Source organism: Octodon degus, unplaced genomic scaffold (genome assembly GCF_000260255.1).
Source record: "Octodon degus isolate 3935 unplaced genomic scaffold, OctDeg1.0 scaffold00116, whole genome shotgun sequence".
NCBI classification, from domain to species: domain Eukaryota; kingdom Metazoa; phylum Chordata; class Mammalia; order Rodentia; family Octodontidae; genus Octodon; species Octodon degus.
Genome location: NW_004524692.1, coordinates 4,819,965 through 4,839,883, shown reverse-complemented (window position 1 = coordinate 4,839,883; position 19,919 = coordinate 4,819,965). Strand labels below are relative to the sequence as shown.

The 19,919-nt window shown below is 50.6% G+C and overlaps 1 protein-coding gene across 1 annotated transcript in view; it reads right to left on the bottom strand.

Annotated features, from left to right (window-relative positions):
- Window positions 1-606: 606 nt before the first annotated feature.
- The window catches only part of Olfml2b (olfactomedin like 2B), a 37,759-nt gene continuing 18,446 nt past the window's right edge, over window positions 607-19,919 (bottom strand). The window contains exons 5-8 of the mRNA XM_004639891.3: window positions 15,045-15,270; window positions 13,561-14,049; window positions 2,510-2,686; window positions 607-1,662 (exon numbers count right to left, since the gene is read on the bottom strand). Coding sequence (XP_004639948.1) covers window positions 1,061-1,662; window positions 2,510-2,686; window positions 13,561-14,049; window positions 15,045-15,270 — 1,494 coding nt within the window. The 3' untranslated portion in view covers window positions 607-1,060. The remainder of the gene's footprint in view (window positions 1,663-2,509; window positions 2,687-13,560; window positions 14,050-15,044; window positions 15,271-19,919) is intronic.

Sequence of the window (19,919 nt, the reverse complement as noted above, 5' to 3'; positions counted from 1 at the left end):
ACAATTCCTCAAAAGATTCAGCAGGCTGAACCTCATCCAGTTTGCTCCAAAGGACCTTCATAGCTTGTCTATCAATATTGCTATAGCTAGAAAAACCTATTGATTTGAAGGGGACTCTTGCCCTCTACCAAGTCTACTCCAACCATGGGACTGAAGTGAAAAGATCTTACAGGAGAGGAAGCTTTTCCTATAAGAGAAAAAGAGTTCAGACATTGGTATGTGTATGGAGAGAAAGGCTGGCAAAATTGAGATGTCTTGTAAGCACTAGATTTTTCCTGGCTTGGAACAGAACAACTAAGACACATTTGTTTCAAGGGAGTCCACAGTGAATCAAGTGGTCTAATGTTTAAATGTCCTTAAAGTGACATGTGTATGTCATGGACCAGTGTCACAAAATTAAAAAAAAAAAACAAAAAACACCACAGGGTCAGCTTGTTTCAAATCCCTCTGTCTCAATAGGAGAGAGGGAACTGCTAGACCTGCATTTGGACACAGGAGGAAAACACTTCTGGGGTACACTAGGCTGGTCTCCTTTAGGAGAGGCACCCAACAACTGGCTGGACACATCCCTACTAAACAGAGCACACTGGGGGAAGATTTTAAACTTCTTCTTTATTTTTTTTAAAAAAGCATATTTCTGGGTTTTTAGAACTTCTCAAATACATAAAGCTTTTTTCCGCCACTTTCCTCCTTTGCTCCTGCCCTGGCACTGTCTGTTGCAAAATGCAGAAGAAGATCCCCCCAACAGCTCAGACTTGGAAGCTAGAGGGGTGGGGGCACAAAGAAAGGTGGCCAACAGGTCCAAAGGAGGAGCTCATTTGCACAAAAATATAAATTGTGGAGGGTGAGACCAGCACATACGCATATGGATTGATCCACAATCCGCAATAAAAAAAAATAGACCCAAATTGTCATTTTACATTTGTAATATTATACAAAATAATATACATTTTTAAACAGCACACACACACACCCACACACACACATGCACAATCAGACGTGCACATACACACAAGGTGCTAGTGGCCACTCTTTGCTTCTTCTTCCAGGGACTAGGGTGTCAGTAGGCAAAGATGACATGGTAGGTGACCTGGTGGCCATTGTCCCAGGCATAGAGGAGGCGGTCCTTGGGATTGTAGTCTATCTGGGTGGTGTAGGAATACTCATTTTCAAACAGCAACCTAGGGACGATCTGTGTGTTGGTGTGGGTGTCAAAGGCATAGGAGATGTTGGCGTTCCGTTGGTTGTAGCTGTCCACGGCGTACAGCACCCCACAGATGACGAAGCAGTTGCCATAGAAATTCCTCCGCAGCCCTGTGCGCCACGTGGTCTCCTTCTGTGTGCTCAGATCCACAGCATTGAGCTTGCTCAGGACAATGACCTCCTGGCTGAAGCCCTCGTCGTCCAGGGCCGGATAGATGAGCCACAGGCCATTCTCATCCACAGCAAAGTCCACGTCTGAGTGGCCCTGCCACCGCCAGGGCGTGGCCTCTTCATAGGCCACATCATGGAGCATGGCCCAGGCAGCCACATAGCGCTGCTTCAGGTCATACTTGATGATGTTGCGAGTGAAGGCCCGGTTGTAGAAGAAGGCTCCATTGTACACCACGTGGCCGGTGCCGATCCAGCTGTATGGGAGCTTGTAGGAATTGCTCCAACGACCTGCGGGGTGGGGAGAAGGCAAAGGCTTGAGGGCAGTGCCATGCAGGGGCCAGGTGGCGCCTGGGAGGGGATGTGCTATCAGCAGGGCTCCACACACCTGGGCTTGTGTCTCAGCTCTCATCTTTCTACAGCAAATCACATAACCATTCTGCATCTCGGTATCATCTGTCATGTGCAAGAGCAGTTCCCTTCTGCCTCCCTTGGGGCTTCAAGGATCCAGAAAGCTATTATCTGAGTGTGAGGTGTAAACTTTCAAGAGCAAATCTGGCCTGGTGGCTCACGCCTGAGGAGACTGACACAAGAGGATTGCTACGAGTCTGAACTGCGCAGCAAGATCCTATCTCAATAACAACCACCAGTCGAAAGCTAAGGATGTTTTATTGCTGTCTTTTGGCAGGACTCGAGGGTCATCCCATGTCCCAGGAGCTAGGAAACAGGAGGAGAGTGGGAGCAGAGAATGTGAGGGAGGCTGGATCAGGGAAGGCATTTCCAGGAAAGGTCCTTTCACCACTGGAAGCTGTCAGTCATCTCATTTATTGTCATCACCCAAAGAGGCCTGACCACCATTCAGATGAACAAGCTGAATGTGGTTATGCATGTCTGTAATCCCAGCATTCTGGGAGGCTGAACAGGAAGTTCTCAAGTCTGAGCCCAGCCCAGGTAATTTAGTAAGTGAGACCCTGTTTCAAAGTAAATAAAAATTTTAGAAAAAGCTGGGAATGTAGTTCAGTGAGAAGAGCCTAGGTTCAGTTCCTAGCACTATAAAAATCCGTCAACAAGCCAAGAAAAGCAGAGGGCAATAGGGCAGCCAGGGCAAGACTTTCTGAGTTGGGCCCCCAATACATACCTTGCTTAAAGTTCTCCAGGTTCCGGAACTCAACCAGGGTATTGCCGTAGTAGTAGTTGGTTACATAGATTCGCTCATCCTCGGCCAGCGGGTCCTTCATCCAGGCCCCTTCGTTCCGCCCATATGTGTTCTGAGTGGTTGGTCCTGTGATCATGGAGAGGGTGTCCTTGCACCTTCCTGGGGACAAAGAGGTGGATGGATGTCAGGATGATACAATAACACCCGGCCCTGAAACTCCTGCCAGCTCCTGCTCCTGATCTGAACTCCTGGCAGCCGTTCCTGGGCGCACTGCCTGATCCCAGATGGCCTTCGGGCATCATCTGTGGCTGCTCCCTGATCTACGTTATACTGAGCTCCCACAAAGGCTCTGTCAGGCTGGCACGCTTTGCTCCTGTTGCTCTCTGACTTTTTGATCCTATCCCTCGAGACGCTAAGCCCCACGGCCTCTGGAAGGCAGTCTGTCCTTGTGCCCTACTCCTTCCTGCTCCTATGGTCCCACGCATGTACCTCCTCGACTGCACATAGCCGCTCACCAATGCCTGCGCCTCCCTCCTCCTCCACATCCATCCCAACCAAATGTGAGCACCAGGGGACTTGGGGCTGTGGTTTCTTCTCTTTGTGCTCTTAGTATTCAGAGCTCATGGCATCTGGCCAGTGGCGAGTGCTGGCAGGTAGCCGGACCCGTGGGGATGCACACGGCTGCATAAGAAGTGAGCGGGGGAGAGCACTCTTCGGAGCACAGGCAGGAGCACTGAGTGCCACAGCTCACAGCCCAGGGCCAGCCCTGGGACCGTGCTTCTGAGGTCACCCAGGGGAGCCTGGAGAGCTAGCTTTAGTCCCTTGCTGAAGAACTGGAGGGGTAGGGTCTAAGTTCCTACATAAGGACCTCACTCTTGTCCCAAGAGCCCTCTTCAAAGTTTAAATTAGCATCATTGGGACAGTAACTCAGTAGCAACCTTCAGGGTGGCCCAGCACTCAGGAGCAGCCCTAAAAGGCCACTAGGGTGATACTGATTCTGGGTAAGCTTAGAAGTCTGCAGTGGTTTATACGCAGTATTGTTTCCAGATGCGACTTTGGATGACACTGAAGTCACACCTGACTGCCAAGGGCACGTGCCCATGCTGTCCCCACACTAGTAGGCTTGGGAAGAGACAGGAAAAGGCAATGGGACAACTAGATGGATCCTGCTCTCCCAGCCCCCACTGTCCCTTCTGGCTGCAGAGACAGCAGACTATGACTGCTCCCTCCCTTCCCTGGCCATAAAGACTGGCATCAGGATGGGGAATGGTGATTGGGATGACTGGGTCAGCCATTCCTCGCAGACCAAAGTAACACAGTTTGGACTCAGGGTTCTCCTGATTCCAGGTCACCTCAAGTCCAAATTTGTCCAACACAATGAGGTATGACTGAAAAACATAGTGAATGTTTAAATTTTTTTAAAAAATTATTATAGCCAGGGATATAGCTTAGCAGTGTAAGTACCTGCCTAACAAACGCAAGGTCCTGAGTTCAATCCATGGTACAAAATAGCAATAATAATAATAGCAATAACAATAATAATGATAATAATAATAATAATAATAATAAAGTAAAAGACACATTGTCATTAATGCCTTCAAAAACATGCCCCTCCCTCCAAATTCAGTGTCCCACTGTTCTTGTCACTTTCTGGAGCAGTTCAGGACAAGGACACAGAGGGCTCACAGTGCCCTTCCTCAGTCCACTTTCTGGGAACAAGAATGTGCATGTTCTTCCATGAGTGTTTTTGGTTGACCTGTCACGGCTACCCTGATGTCCTGAATCCATTCAAACATTTACCTCCTGTGGCCATTTTGACTGTGGGGAAGGGCCAGGAGTCACCCCATGCCAGGTCTAGCGAGCCAGGTGGAAGAGAACACACTGCAGTGTTTTGACAAGCCGTCTCTTTTTGAACAGTGCTTGGCGGCAGTGTTCACTGTCCTGCGGATCACGCCTCACAAAAATATGGAGACTAGTAGAACTGCTTCAGGATATGGCCAGAAGCATGTTTGAAGTGAGAGGGGATATTTTGCTGGGGACTGATGGCAGTGTGACTTTCACTGTAATAATCATTTCAACTTACATGCTCACTGTATACAGTATTTTGATCATACTGCACATGCTTTTTCCCAGAACGTGGTCTGAGGAAGGGGCGCTGTGAGCCCGCTGTGTCCTCCCTGGCTCTGGGTCTGGGCAGCTGCGGGGTGGCAGCAGAACAAATGCTGTTTTCCCTGCAGGCCCCACAGATGGGTGCAGTGGGCAGGCCTGAGCAGCTCTGCACGAGGTTTCTCGGCTCTGACGACACACAGAGAGAGATCCAGTCTCCATGTGACAAACAGCAGAACCCCCTGCATGCCACTGCCTCCTACTCCCACAGCTGAGCTTATCTGTTTAAGACAATAAAACCCAAGTCTCTGACTGAGCCTGGCAGCAGAGCCTGATGGAAAAGATCTCATTCCCTGGCACCACACAGGGCCCTGGCTGCCAGGGGAGGGGCCATGCCTGCTGCACCAGGCGAGCCTTCATGTGATGTCCCTGCAGAGCACACCTGAATGCTTCCTCCTGGCAAAGCCCAACAAAGACACCAGTTCCTTGTCCCAAAGATGTCTGCCAGCTACACCTGCAGCCCAAATTGGGGGCCAGGTCAGGAGAGCTGTTTCTGCTGGGATTGCCCTGGTCATGTTGTCTCACTGGCCCAGCGTGGAAACTGCAGGTGGGCTCTCGAAGCCAGGACTCACATGAGCTCTGACAGCTGAGCCACTTGGTCTGGCCCCTAGGCCCTTCCAGTATCCTGCCTGCACAGCAATGCTCTTGAAGGCAGGGCCCTGATGAAGGGTGCAGAAGTGCCCAGACTTGGAGCCAATGGCCTGGGCTTTGTCATGGCTCTGCACGAACTCTGAAGTCTGTGTTGTTTCCAAAAGGTCATGGAGCTTGTTTTCCAGCAGTCAAACAAGTATAATGCTGGCTCTGTGTACTTCACAAGAAAGCTTGAGGGGCTGGTAAAATAGCTCAGCGGATTAAAGTGCCTGCTTAGGCAGACGCAGGGGCCAGGAGGTCGATCCCACTGAGACAGCAATTGAGACTGGGCGTGGTGGCATGCACCTATAATCCCAGCACTTGGGAGGCTGTAAACAGAAGGGTCACTATGAGTCCAATCTATGCAGTGAGACCCTGTACACCCTGTACACCTTGTCCTAAAATACCGGAGAGGGAGAGAGAAGGTGGGGGGGGGGAGAGAGAGAGAGAGAGAGAGAGAGAGAGAGAGAGAGAGAGAGAGAGAGAAAGCAAGAAAGCAAGAAAGCAAGCTTGAGAATCCATCCTGTAGACATCACGGTGGGCAGAGGGATGGACCCTGAAGATACCAGGCTCTGATTTCTGGAATCTGGGCAGATGTGATTCAGTCAAGAATCCTGAGGAGAGCTGTGCGAGGCAGTGCACCCCGTAACCCTGTAATCCCAACTACTAGGAAAGCTGAGGCAAGAGGATGAGAAATCTAAGGCCAGGATGGGAAAAACGAGAGAGAGTGGGAGTGAGGGGGAGAGAGAAGGAGACAGACAGACAGACAGACAGACAGACAGACAAGAATGTGGTGTTTTTTACACAGAATCTTGTGCTTGCCAGACAGACCCTTGCATAACTCAGCTATTTCCCCAGTCCTAGAAAAGAATTTTGAGGAGCTTATCCTCGATTATCTGTATGGGTTCTTAGGGCAGTCACAAGTATTCTTTTAACAAGGAGGCCTGGGGAATATAATTACTGAAGAGGGGGTGGCAGTGTGATGACAGAGGAAAGACTGGGGTGACATAGCCACAATCCACGGGATGCTGGTAGCCATAGGAAGCTGGCGAAGGCAAGGCATGGATTCTCCCCTGGAGCTCCTGGAAGACACCAGGCCTCTGATACCATGATTTTTTTTTTTAGCTCTATAAACTTATAATTTTGGACTTCTGGAATTCAGAACTGTTAAGACAGTAAATTTTTGTCATTTTTAGTCAATAGACTTATGGAAAATTGGGGCACAGGAAACTAGTGAGATGCAGCTTTTGGAGTTAGGGGAGGAGTTCTTATTTCCTGTAGCAATAGGAGAGTCTAGCTTGTGGGCTCGGAGACCCTATGCCTGGGACCTCAGAATGTATTTCTATATGGCCTGAGATAGAGCCATGCAGCATGTATGCAAGCAGGCAGGGATGGCAGAACCAAGGCAGAAGCCCGAAGACATGAGCAGGGAGGAGGTTCAGACCATGGGATCCAAATATATCACCCTGCCCTAAGAGGCTGGCGTGGTCCAGAGGCCCCTGCCCTTGGCAGCAGACAACAGCCTTGAGAGAGGCACACATCTTGTCTCATTTTTAAGGTTAACGTTAACAGCACAGGAAGCAGCTCAGAGCAACTGCACAGAGAACAGTGGTGTCTGCGACTCATCTGGGTTCCCCTGATCTGGGTTGCCAACGACAGTGATGACAGTGACGACCAACATTACCATGTTCTATGGGTTAGTGCTACCCTGGCCCAAGTGTCTGAGGAGGAGCAGAGGATGATGGGTGCAAGGGAGGGGGACTCTGACCAAATCTCTTGCTATCTGCATGAATTGGGCATCCAGGGCTGACTTTTGGGAGATCCTCTTGCTTCAGCCTCCCAAGTAGCTGGGATTACAGGGGTGCACTGCCATGTGCAGCTCTCCCCAGGATTCTTGACTGAATCACATTTTCCCAGATTCCAGGAGTTAGAGCCAGGTATCTTCAGGGACCATCACTTGCCACTGTACTGTCTGTAGTCACACCCCTCTCGGAAGAGTTTGCCTGTGGTTTAATTCTTTGCCGTTACTGTCTTAAAATTCTTCATTTACCCTTGGAATTGTGTTTTATAAGTGGCATTTAACAGGACATGGACAAATGTGATCAGAGGAGGATGTGAGATACCCGTGTGTTCTGGTTTGTGTCTAGGTGTTCCCCTAGAGCCTCATGCAGGCATGGGGCTGGCTTTAGAGTTTGTGATTAATTCAGGATCCAATGCTGGGATTATGGGTGTGAGTGCTACACCCACCTTGGGGCAGGCAGCCTGCATAGAAGAGAAGGGAGGGAAAGAGGCTTGTTCACTGTCTGCCCTTTTGCTCTTGCTCTTTGCTGTTTTCTGCCGCCATGAACTGCTGCCCTCTGCCATATGTCACCCTGCCTTGGAGTCAGCCATATGGACTGAAACCTCTACAAACTGTGAGCCAAATAAACCTTTCCCTCTTTAATTTGGGTTTTGGGTATTTAGTTTCAGCCATGACAGAAAAGGAACCAAGACACTGTGTCTGTCTTCTTGCCCCTGCTTGCCTATGGGATTTGCTGTGCCACCGGGCACTGGATTCTGAGGGAACCCTCAGGCGGGGAGCTAAGCAGACTCAAGCTGAGCAAATGCACAGCCTTGGAATCACATTCATAGCCAACCGGGGCTTGGCTGGAAAGTAGACAAAAAGACCCTGTCCTTTCTTGCTAGACATTGTATTAAGCATGAGGCAGAAGGAAAGGAAGACAGGGGCACCGCAGCTGCTTTTCCTTTGTCTTTCCTGCCTCAGTAGCAGAAGGAGGGCTTGTGGGTCAGTGTGCATGGAACAAGTGTGACAGAAGCAGATGGGTGAGTTGTGTGCAGCGAGCCACTGGGCTGATCAGTGCAAACTCAAGCGTTCATGGGGGCCCTGGAATCTGAACTGTGTCACTTAGTGAATTCTGCATGTAAGTTACAGGATCTCATGTCAGCCACGAGAACATACATGTACACCAGGAATGGCAGGGCTCATCTCAACTGTAGCACTCCGGAGGCTAAGGCAGGAGGATCACAAGTTCAAACCTAGCCTGGGCAGCTTAGTGGGGCCCTGTCTCATCAGTGCTGCCAAAGAGAAACAAAACACTAAACAAAACTGGCATTATACCATATAACGATGGTAGAGTTCATGCAAGTAATTTAAAGTTTTAATATTTAAACAATTTTAATATTTAAAAAAAATTTTTTTTGTATTTACACCATCCTGAAATAGCAAATAAAAAAGCACTGTATGGAGCAACAAGAGACCCCCCCTTCCCCGGGGAGAATTGAGGAAGTTTTATATTCACTACCTTTAGTAGTCTTTCCCCTGCGTTTTCACTCTGAACCCAGCCCTGCAAATTCTGAGGCCACCGTCCTCGTGTGCACGCTCACCTCAGGAGCTCTTGTTGGCTCCGGGCCTTCTCACTGCAGTGCCACTCTCTCCTTTACTGCCCTCATTTCCCCTGACCCTTCAGGATGGCGGGGTTAGCACAGCCTGCATCTCAGGCTGCCTGGAGCCCCCACACTGCTCAGCAGCTCATGCCCTCCCTCACCCCTGTGCTCACCACCCCGGTTGGTACCATATTTCTGTGTCCACCTCACACAGAGTTGTGGAACAAGTCTGGGGTGGGACCCAAGGTCTATTGCTGGTCTTGAGGCCAGTGGTACCCACGCACTGGTGGCTGTTAGCACTCTAATGACCCATTCTGCACATGGCTTTTGCACTCCAGGCCCTTCATCTGGTCCTGCCCTATCCCCATCCTGCCCTGCCTCTCATTGTTGCCTCTGCCAGGAAATTGTCACTGATTGTCACTGGTGCTGAGTGAATTACAGTGGATGCCTTATCCTGCTGAAAGACTCAGACTTTGGTCCCTGTCTGCTCTACATTCTCCCTGTCTACATTGTCCCTGTCTAGGGCCAGGGGCCCAGGCTATCAGACATCCAAAGTTCCCAGTGGCCTAGGGGGCTGGGTCAGGTGAGTCACCAAAGTGAGTGTGTGTGTGTGTGTGTGTGTGTGTGTGTGTCTGCAGACTTGGGGACACAGACTGACTGAACCATAGGAAATCTGGGTATTGTGGAGGCTCTGGAGAGTGCTGCACCCCTGCACCAGCATCCTTATCCTCTCTGACCCAGGCCAGAGGGGACGGTCAAGCCTCGGGTTGCTAAGATTGCTCTCTGTAGGGGAGGCATTCTTCCCTGTTCAGGGTATTTCCTAGATTTGGATGTGAAACTAGATCTCTCTGATACTGTCACAACCTCACTGGCCTCTTAGTCTGTTCCTTCTAAAAATCACATCAAGAATTGCCCCTGGCCCGGTGAGTGAGATGACCTGGAGTCTGCGGATCCTGAACAGACCCAGAGCCCAGGCCTGGCCTGTGAGGGAGACCACCCAGGGCCCGCGGATCTTCATTCGACCCAGAGTGCAGGCCCAGTGAGAAACCCTTCAGCAGAACTCCCTGCAAAGAGGCTAGAGGCAAGACCCACCCAGCTGATTCAGGAGCAGAACATCTTGCCAGAGAGACACAAAGGGTTCAACTCTAACGCCTGCAGCAGAAAGAAGTGGAGCACAGCAGCCAGATCCAAACAACACCCACCTGGAGGAATCTGAACTTTGTAGATCTGGACCTGGTGCTAAGGTAATAACTATCTAAGCTCTACACCAAAGGTCAGAAGACAGTGGTATACAAAATGACAAAGAGAAGGAACAAAATGCAGTCTCAGGCCCTGAGTCCACCCAGTATAACTGCAGAAGACACTGGCATAGAGAAAACTGGAAATCACACACCAGATATCTCTGAAATAATAGCGTTAGCAGTAAAGAAACAACTGCAGAAAGGTATAGAAGAAATCAGATCAGAAATAACTTCAGAACTAAAAAATTTAGTAATAACTATAATCAAAGAAGTACTAAGTGCTTCTAAAGAATACACTGATAAAAAAGTAGAGGAGAATATAAAAATGATGGAATCCCCTGAATAAGTAGTTTAGGAAAGAAATAGAATGTATGAAACAGGTTCAAAGTGATATACAGGAAATTAAAACCTCAATCACAAGCTGGCAAAACTGTTTGAATGAAAGTGAAAATAGACTTTCTGACCTTAAAGACACCATTGCAGCTTTATAGTTCATCCAGGAGCATACTGCAACTTCTCTTGCCTTTTGAATTATGCTCTTTCCTATATTTCCTATATGCTACTTCTGGAGGTATTAAAATATTTCAAGTTTGTATAACTAGAAAATCTTACTTTTTGTTTTCAAAGGTATGTTTGCTAAGTATAAAATTCAAAGAGGCAATTTGAAATCTATTAAAAAATAAAAAAATAAAAAGAATTGCCCCTGATAAACTTTGGGAAACTGTCAGGCTGTGGCCACATAGTTCAGCAGACTGCCCCATGGGCCAGATCTGGGCAGGGCCGCCACACCTGCGCTCACGCACACCCAAGTCTGATCTGTCTCTTTGTGGAATTTTTGTGAGGATTTAAAGCTTCTCTAAGGGTAACCCTAGGCATTTTAGGACAAGTCCAGCCTGGGCAACAAAGTCAGGCTTGGAGTATGATGGAACACAAGGTCCCTTTTAAAGACAGCCCCATTTAAAATTGCATCTTAGCTCTAGAGTCAGAACAGCCGTCAAGCAGTGAACAACGTCTCTTGAGCAGCGCTTCAGGCCTGTGTCTATCTCAGCCAAATGAGTCCTACTTAACTGGGAATGTGTCCCTACATCACGGTCTCCCGTAGCCAAACACAGCCCAGAAAGAGGGTCTGCAAGGAAGGTTCCAGAATGGAAACACCATTCTTGCTAACAGCAGCCAGCCAGAGGCACTTGACAATGATGGATGATATAAAATATTTCCCCAAAACAAACTCATCAAAATTCCACACTGCTTGCACAGCCAGATATTTCTCATTTGTGCCACCCCAGAGCCACCCTTGGTATCCGAAGGAAACACTCCATCTGTGGCCACATCCAAGACTTTTTCTGAGTAGAAGCACAAAGCAGGAGCCCAGCTCTTCTGAAAAACTCTACCAGCTAGTCTTTAAGGGAGCCTGACATGCTCTGCGTGGCTGTGATTCTAGCTGAGGAGCATGCTGACCAATGAGAGAAAATGTGTCCTGGTCCCCTAGCCCCTGCCACTAAGTAAATGTCTTTTAGAGAAACACTGGATTCTCTGCCTGGTGTCCTATGAGCCTCAGAAAGGGCCAAGTCAGGAGGGACACTGAAAAAGCCTATTGGTGGCCAAGTGCAGGGGAGGCAGACAGGGAGAGGTTGGATGCAGGTGACCAGGTTGAGGTGATCACCTGTCTTCGAGCTACTCATGATGGGAGGTGGGGAGGATTTCTAATGATCAGGTGACAGTAGCTGAGGGTGAGATATGGAGGCTGGGGGAGCTCGCACCACAGCAGGGGGTCACGTGGTGTACAGGACTCAAGGGCTGTGGTCCAAGGCTGCGTGGAGCTAGGAAGTAGGAGCCCTGGCTCGCCTCAGAGCACTCTGCAGAAGTGATGTGGGCCTACCGGTCTTCTGCTCTGGCTTCCTTCTCGCTCCATGGAAGGAAAAGAAACTAAAGCATTCTCCTGCTCCTACCCCACCTCAGTGGCCCCAGGAAGGCCAGCCTTCCTGTGCCACATCCCCCAGCCCAGTGCGGAGGAGGGGAGGCTCAAGGCTCCTCTCTTACTGGCTATGCCCCTGCTCAGCCAATATTCTGGGATTTTACATGCAGTGAGTATCCCTTGGCCTAGGAAGGCCTGGTAAACTTCCAATGGAAACCCAGAAGATACAATGGAAGACACAGTCCTTATAAAACTTCTATTTTAATTGAGACCTAGAGAAAGGCAGAGATTTGGCCGAGGTCCCACAGCTGTCAAGGGCAGAGACCAGGCTCCAGCCAGGTTGGTGGCTCCGGGCATGTGTGCCTCTACCCTGTCTCTGGCAGGAGCTGGCACTTTCTCCCGAAGCATTGTGAATAGAGCAGCAGAGGAATAGAAATGGAGGAAAGGGGAAGATCCATATAAAACAAATCATGTTCTCTCCAAAAGTGAATGTATTTTTCAATAAGTATTTTGATAAAATGATTATTTAATAGTATCTTTTTAGTCACTCAATGGTGACTTAATAAATGGTTGATTTAATTCTTTTTGGAAGAGGTACTTGTAACTACTGCCATTCCCCCACAGTCCCCTTATCCTGAGCCATCTTGCAGTCAAGGGCACCAGGGCCCAGGACGGGCAGCATCCTCCACGCACCTGGTATACACATCCCTCCTGTGGCCCTAAAGATAGAGGACTCCCATTTCCTACATAGAAAGATCCTATTTATTCTTCAAAATCCAGCTCCTGCGCCTCCTTTAAAAACACCCCCATGACAAAACTAAACAGGAAAAGGCGATACAAATGAAGGACCATTTTGTATCTGTATATACAAAATAGTTAGGATAGATATACATCTGCTTTCTCTTAATTCAATGAGAAGATTTGTACTAAGAGTGTTTGGACAGGTTATCATGTCTGCATCTTGTACTATGAATAACCACTATGAAGACAACACTATGCAATATATTACTGAAACTGTCCTACTAATTGGTTTTGAAACTGTCTCATTGTATTTGTTTCTCAATAAAATTAATTTAAAAAAAATAAATAAAAACACCCCCAGCCTTCCTAGCAGCCAGGCCAACATAGCGCCCCCTCTTTCACTGCACTGTTTCCCCATGCCCCTGTGACAGCATGTGTCACCTGAGGCCACCATGTTCTCCAGAGCTGGGCCTCCAGAGGCTCTGCACAGGGGCCCACTATACCGATTTTCCTTTTGTTCCCACTCTGGTGTGGTCCTGGGGCATTCCCCGCTGCGAGAATCCTTTGCTATTTCATGGCCTAATGAACTTACTGTAGAAAACTTGGTCACTGTGCAGATCCTCAGACACTCATCACAAAGCCTGTTCCAGTTTACACAGCTGATAGATGTAGGCAAGGTCTTGGCTTCCTTCATTTACATATTTCAAAAGGGAGATTCCCACTGTTGTCCCGGTCACACTTTCAATACATAACCTCTAGATATCAACACTATTTATTAGTCAAAGGTATAACTCCACTTGCCTTTCTGTTTGTCTCACTTGCTTTTGCAGTGCTGGGAGTGCCCGACAAGCTTGTCGTTATGAGCTGCACCTGCTGGCTCCTCCTTCAAAAGATTTCCTGGCTCAGCCTTTGGCCTGAGCTGCCCAGGAGACCAGGAGAGGGCGGGATGAACTCACCTATGACATTCCGGATGTCATCTTCTTCCTCAGGGGTTAAGGTGGGGCTGGCTGGGGCTGTCCCCCATCCTGCAGTTGCATCCTGCCCCACCGAATCTGTGATGACCACGGTGGGTGGCACAGGGGCTGTGTATATCGCTTCCCCAAATGCATCTCCAGGAGCCACAAAGGCTGGAGGTGGCTGGGTGGCTGTGTGGGCCACAGTGGTGGGGGGGCCCTGAGCAGCAGGTGGCTCCCTCGTGGGATCTGGGAATGCAGATGTGGTCTGGAGTGCTGGTAGGAGCTGTCCCCCTGAGTCCTGGGGAGCAGGGTCAGTGGCACCAGGCGCTGAGGACTGGGGCGTCTGGACCCTTGGGGCAGCTGTCACAGCAGTACTGCGATGGGTGGCTCCTGGCCTCTGGATGGGCCTGGTCAACAGGCCATCATGTCTCAGGAGTTGGTCTTCAATCAGCAAATCCACTCCATTTTCACCACTGAAAAGCTCATCTTCTGTGGAACAAACACAAGTGTCAGTGGTGGCGTGGAGAGAGGGCCAGCTGGGCCGAGACAGGTGGCAACCACAGGTAAAAGAGGCTCCTGCCCAAGACTTGGTGGCCTAATTTGGAGATGCAGCCCCCTGGGATTTAGAAGAGGGGACAAGGAGCATGGGTGGGAGGGGACCGTATGTCCTGGACGGTCTCTTTGGACAGACTGCTCCATAGTCCCCGGTGGAAGGCACAGGCCTGAGCCCTGTGCCCTGGTGCCAGGCAGAGGATCAGCATCCAGCCTGTTCATCTGACAAACATAACACAGGGAGCAAAATAACAACCCCTGCCCTCAGGAGCTTCTGGCTAGGGGTGGGGACACCAGACACCAGCTGGGCTGCAGTTTTCAGGTGCTGTGAGTGAACGACAGAGTAGGGGAAGGAGGGTCAAGAAGGCTGAGCAGAGCCTGGTGATACAGGCTGCAACCCTAGCACACTGGTAGCCTGAAGCAGGAAGGCTGCAAGTTCAAGTCCAGCCCAGGAAACATATTGAGACCTTGTCTCAAAATTAAAAAAAATAAATAAATAATAATGGAAGGGGAGAGGGCTTATCTACTTTCTGTGAAACATAAGGGGAGATGCTGGTGACTGAGACATTTCAGGGGCCAGGAGGGAAGAACAGGTGGCAGAGCCTATCATGTGGCCCTGAGTGTATTATTCTCCCCATGCCTCAGCTTCCTCATCTTCAAAGAGGGCAGATTGGACGAGAGAGCACTGAAATCCCCTCCTGCTCAGCCAAGCTCTGCTGCATGGCTCAGCAAGCCCAGAGAGGGTGAGTGACTCACCCAATGCCACTCAGTAAGTTACGAGGAAATGCACTGTAACTGTGAGTGACCTATAACCTGCAGAGTGAGGTCAGGGCAGTGACCAGACTAGGGAGGGGTTCCGGGCAGGGCAGTGGCTCTCCATGTGGTCCAAATGGCAACCCCCTTCCTGCCCCTCCTCTGCGGACCCAACTCACGCTGCTCTTCGATGTCGTTCTCTTCCTCGGAGACCTTGGCTTTATAATAGGTGATGCCCCGGATGACAGTGGGCTTGGAGGCCGGCTGGCCCCTCAGGGGGACCCTCTTCTGCAGAGGCCGCTGTGGCTTCACCACCTGGGGCGGGGACAGGGGCTGCGTCTGCAGGAGTTGGATGGTGTTGATCTGCTGGGACACAGTCTCCTCCTGCAGAAATCGCTCTTCATACTGCTCCAAGGAGGGGACACAAGGGCAGATCAGGGCACTGGTCAGAGAGAGGGTGGCCAGGTGGAAGCCATGCTAGCAACAGCCACCCCCTCAGAGGCTGGATCCCAGCCTCCGTGCTTTCTGTATGTGTGCATGTGTGGGCCACAGAACCCTCCATTGGTCCTATGAGGTAGACTCTCTTTGATCATGCTCATGTGTAGTCGAGGGAACAGAGGCGCCCAGAGGGGTACACACTGTCCCATAGGGGGTCACACAACAGGTAACATGGCAGAGGCAGGATTTGAACCCAGGCAGTCTAGTTGTAGCATCAGCATCCCTGATGTCAACACTACGCCGCGCAGAGCATGAGGTTGTCTTCCCAGCTCTAACCCAGGCTGGGGATCCCGGGAGACTGAGATCTAAGATGCTTCCAGCAAGCTCAGTGTGAAGGGAAGGGTGCCAGGTGGGCACGAATATCGAGGACCGAGGTGCCCTAAGCCCCTAGATGAAGCCTCACTGCATTTATGGCTATCAGAATTAGGCTTCCTAAAACACGCAACCCTCTCCACATCTTCTCTCCTGCATGCAGAACAAAGGAATAAAGTCCCAAATCCTGGGCCAGGTGATCAGAGCTCTTAAAAATGGACTTAGACCCAGCTCTGCACATTGGCATATCCTCACCTACTTCCTCTGAGTTTTTTGAAGCAGAATCTCACTATATAGTCCAGGCTGAGTTTGAAGTTACTATGTAGCTCAACTCACTGCGATCCTCTTGCTTCAGCCTCCTGCATGCTGGAATTATGGGTGCACGCCGCCATGCCTGGCTTTCACCCTTCCCTCTCACCCTCCCATCCCCCATGGTCCTGGGCCTTCTGGGTCTCCTGAGCAGCTGTTGTTTTTGTCTGAAAACCATTCCATCCCATACATACACAGCCTTTTACTGAAATCTCTAATTTCTCAAGGCCCAGCTACAACCTCATGCCCCCGAGGAAATGATCCTCGAGCTTCTTCACTCTTCTCTTCTAGCTCCCCAGGTCTCTGCCCTCTCTCCTCACTGACAGACACAGGTTTGGTGGGCATGAAGGTAAACTGCATTCTAGCTAGTGAGGTGTAGGTGACCTTGGTGGGAATTTGGAAAAGTTCTCTACGAGCAGCACTGATGCAGCCAGGAGGCATCAATTGCTCTCTTCCTCATTTCCCTGGCTCTAAAAGGAATCAAAAGTGATTGCTGGAGCCAAGCAGCCATCTTGTGACCATGAGGGGATTTTGAGGGTTGAAGTCAGTGTGTCTTGAGCTAATCATGCCAGCTCTGGGATGCCTGCCTCCAGAACTCCTCTTTGTGAAAGAATACTAAGCCTCCCCACAGCTTAAGGCACTGTCCCTGGGCCTCTTGCTCAAAGCTGAGAGCAGCCCCCACCAGACACCAGGCTGTGTTTCTATTATAGCACCTCCCCTAGGCTGCTGTCAGCGCTCTGTGAGAACCTGATAGAGAGCCTCTTCTGGTCCTCTTTGATTCCCTTGCCAGATGCAGCCTCACATTTATCTATGTGTTTGTGTTGCCAGGGAGTGGCGCCTGGGGCTTATGTCCTGATGGGCCTCTTCCTCTGAGTTAGACTCTCAGCCCTTTTTATTTTTCATCTGAAATCAAGACTCACAAAATTGCCCACACTGGCTTCGAACTTGTGACCCTTCTACCTCAGCCTCTGAAGTAGCCGGGATTAAGGCTACCCTCCTAGGGTTCTGTCAAATCAAATGATGTTTCAGGTGGGCAGCCCGTGGCTTGGTGTCTGGGTACCTTGAGAATGTCACCATGACAGTTCTGGTCCTGCAGGAGGCCCACTTGGTCCCAAGGGCTGGCCTCTCATGTCCACAGCACGCCCTGGTCTTTGTGCTGAGCTGAGCTGTGTAGTCACACTCCAGCCTGGGATCCCAGACCCCACCTCTCAGGGCACAGGAATGCAGGCCCAAGGCCTGCGAGCTGGCTGGGCTCAGAGCAGTGACAGCCTCACAGGTGGGCTGGCTGCTGAGCAGCAGTGGTTGGCCAGGGGTGTGTGGGTCCCTGAGAGAGGTGGCCCCAGCCCTACTGTCCTCAGGACTTCCACGGCTGAAGAATGAAAAGTGGCTTCCTACGCCAGCAACCCCCAAGCCCTTCTCACCAGGAGGAGGCCGGTGAGCTCCTTTAAGTCCTGTTCTTCCAGACCTTGGTGAAATCCACCCAGGAACAGAACCCAGGTCCCCACTTCCCTGGATGACCAGTGGCCTGAGGCACAGCAGAGCCTCAGGCTCTCCATGTGAGCCCAGCCAGCTTCCTTGCTGAGCACAGGACAAAGCAGACCAGGCTCCTGTCCTGCCCTTTACAGTGGAGCCTGGAGAAGCCCCGAGCCCCGGTGCCCAGCCCACCCAAGTCTGTACTTGTTCTGCTGTGGCCTGAGTTTGCCCAGATGGTGCTTATGCCAATGGCATATTCCGAACACACATCTGCCCTGAGTACATGGTGAAGACAGACTCCGGGGAAGCAGGGACCCCATTTTGCAGGCTTCCAGGGGCTGGGGCCAACTGGACGCAGGGCCACCTTTTCCTCATTTCTCTATTTTTGCTGGTTATGGACGTCAGCAAAGTGTGTGGGATTCCTGGTTACTCATGGTAATGGCTCAGGGGGCATCTTGGGTACCCATGCCCCTTTCATTTATTTTAAAACCTGATACTGGGGATTGAACTCAGGACCTTGCACTTGCCAGGCAAGCACTTATTCTACTGAGCTATCTCCCCAGCCTTAAACCTGACAATAATGGGGTGAGATAGATGGTTTACCAACACTTTACAGATGAAGACACAGGTTCAGAGACATTGAGCAATTCTTTCAGTGCTGGGGGTTGATCCCAGGGCTCCACCCATGCTAGATAAGCACTCTACCTCTGAGCCACATTCCCCTCCCTGTTTAGTAACTAAGCATCAAGCAGGCACAGGGCTGCTGCCTTTGGGGCCTGTGCTGTTCCTTCCATCAGGCCACACTACCCACAGCACAGCCACGGGACAGAATCATCTGCCATCCCCAAACCTGCCTCCACCTCCATGCCTCAGGACCGTGGTCTGGCTCCTGCCCAGCAGACTTGGGGGATCCCTCAAGGCCCAGTGGAAACAGCTGCCTGGGAGGTTGGTGACAGGCCTAGCCCAAAGCCCCGATTCAGACTGGAGGGCACTTAACTGTGGCACCCTGGTTTCCCTCCACATTGCAGAAGCCAGTTGTCATTTCTTCGTGGCAAACCCCAGGGACTGTCTTTAGTCTCAGGCTCTCAGGGGAGGGTGGGAACAGCAGTATTTTGTCCCAGCCAGGGAGATGGAGCAAGACCATGGATAGTGTTTGCCAGAGAACATATAATTTCCTGGGATTCGCTGGCGACAGGCTGTACTGGGCAGCAGCTGCCCCCACTGGGCTTTGATTTCCTCCCTCTGTTCATCCCAGAGTCTGTTGCATGACTTCAGCTCCTGGCATCAAAAGTCTTCACTCCTACCCAGCCCTCTCCACTCCCAACCAGGTCCCAAGCCCCCTGCCAACCCTCCAGGCAAGGGCCATGTTGGACAGAGGCCTCTTACAAATTACCATTTTCCATTCCAAGAGCCCTGAACATAAACAACCAAACCCATCCACCCCCTTTCCAGCACGGGGTTCACGGAAGAGACAGACGGCTGCGGTGGGAGAGGAAGCACCTTCCCTGGGGCCCTCTGCACCACTTCCCCTCCCAGCCCACCAGTCTGGTCTGGGCGGATTGTGCAAACTTCAGCAGTGTGCCGAATGGGGACTTGGGGAGGGGAAAGGACTTTGCTGAGCAAGGAGAAAGAGAGTTTGGTGTGTTTGATTTGGTTTGCTGTTTGCCCTCAGGAAATCTGAGCTGGGTTCCTGAACATACCACAGATTGTGTCATCAAGACCACGGAGAAGTTCTCCACTCAGCCAGCTGGGAAACTGGAAGCCATGGAGAGCAGATGGAGGCTGAGGAGGCAGATGGGTGCGGTAAGAGATGCTGGGCCGCAGGTATGTTGAGCGGGCACCTCATGTCTCCTGTTCCCAAAGTCCTCTGGCACTTCGGGTATGCACTCAGACCTCCAAAAGAGTGACCCACTGAGCAGACTAAACACACACTTGCTAACCAGTGAGTTGGAGACACTCAACAAAAACACAAACATAATTTCTGAAGGAAAACAACATTTCCAACAGAGCATCAAAGCAGTCATCATGGGAAAAGCCAGGCAATGACTGGCCTTGCCTGTACCTATCTTATAGTTGGGATTATTTTTATTTTGAGTTACATATTAGGGAAGCACAGACACCAAGACTTTTAGAGCTTGTCAGCCCCAGGTCCTACTCTACCTTCACAACACAAATGCCCAAGATTCCCTAAAGCCACAGCTGCTTGAAGACCTGAGCTTCTTCCTCTTTACCCCAAGTCATAATGGCCAAGACAGCGAGGGCCCGGCAGCCATGCTTCCTACTATAATGAAATCAATGACATCACCCAAAGGCTTGCATGTTAAAGGATCAGTCACCAGCACATGGCACTATTGGGAAGTGGTGGGACCTTTAAAAGGTGGGGCTTAGTGGGAGGAAGTGAGATCATTGGGGGTGTGCCCTGGAGAGGAAGTTGGGATCCCATCCCTTCCTCTTCTCTTTTG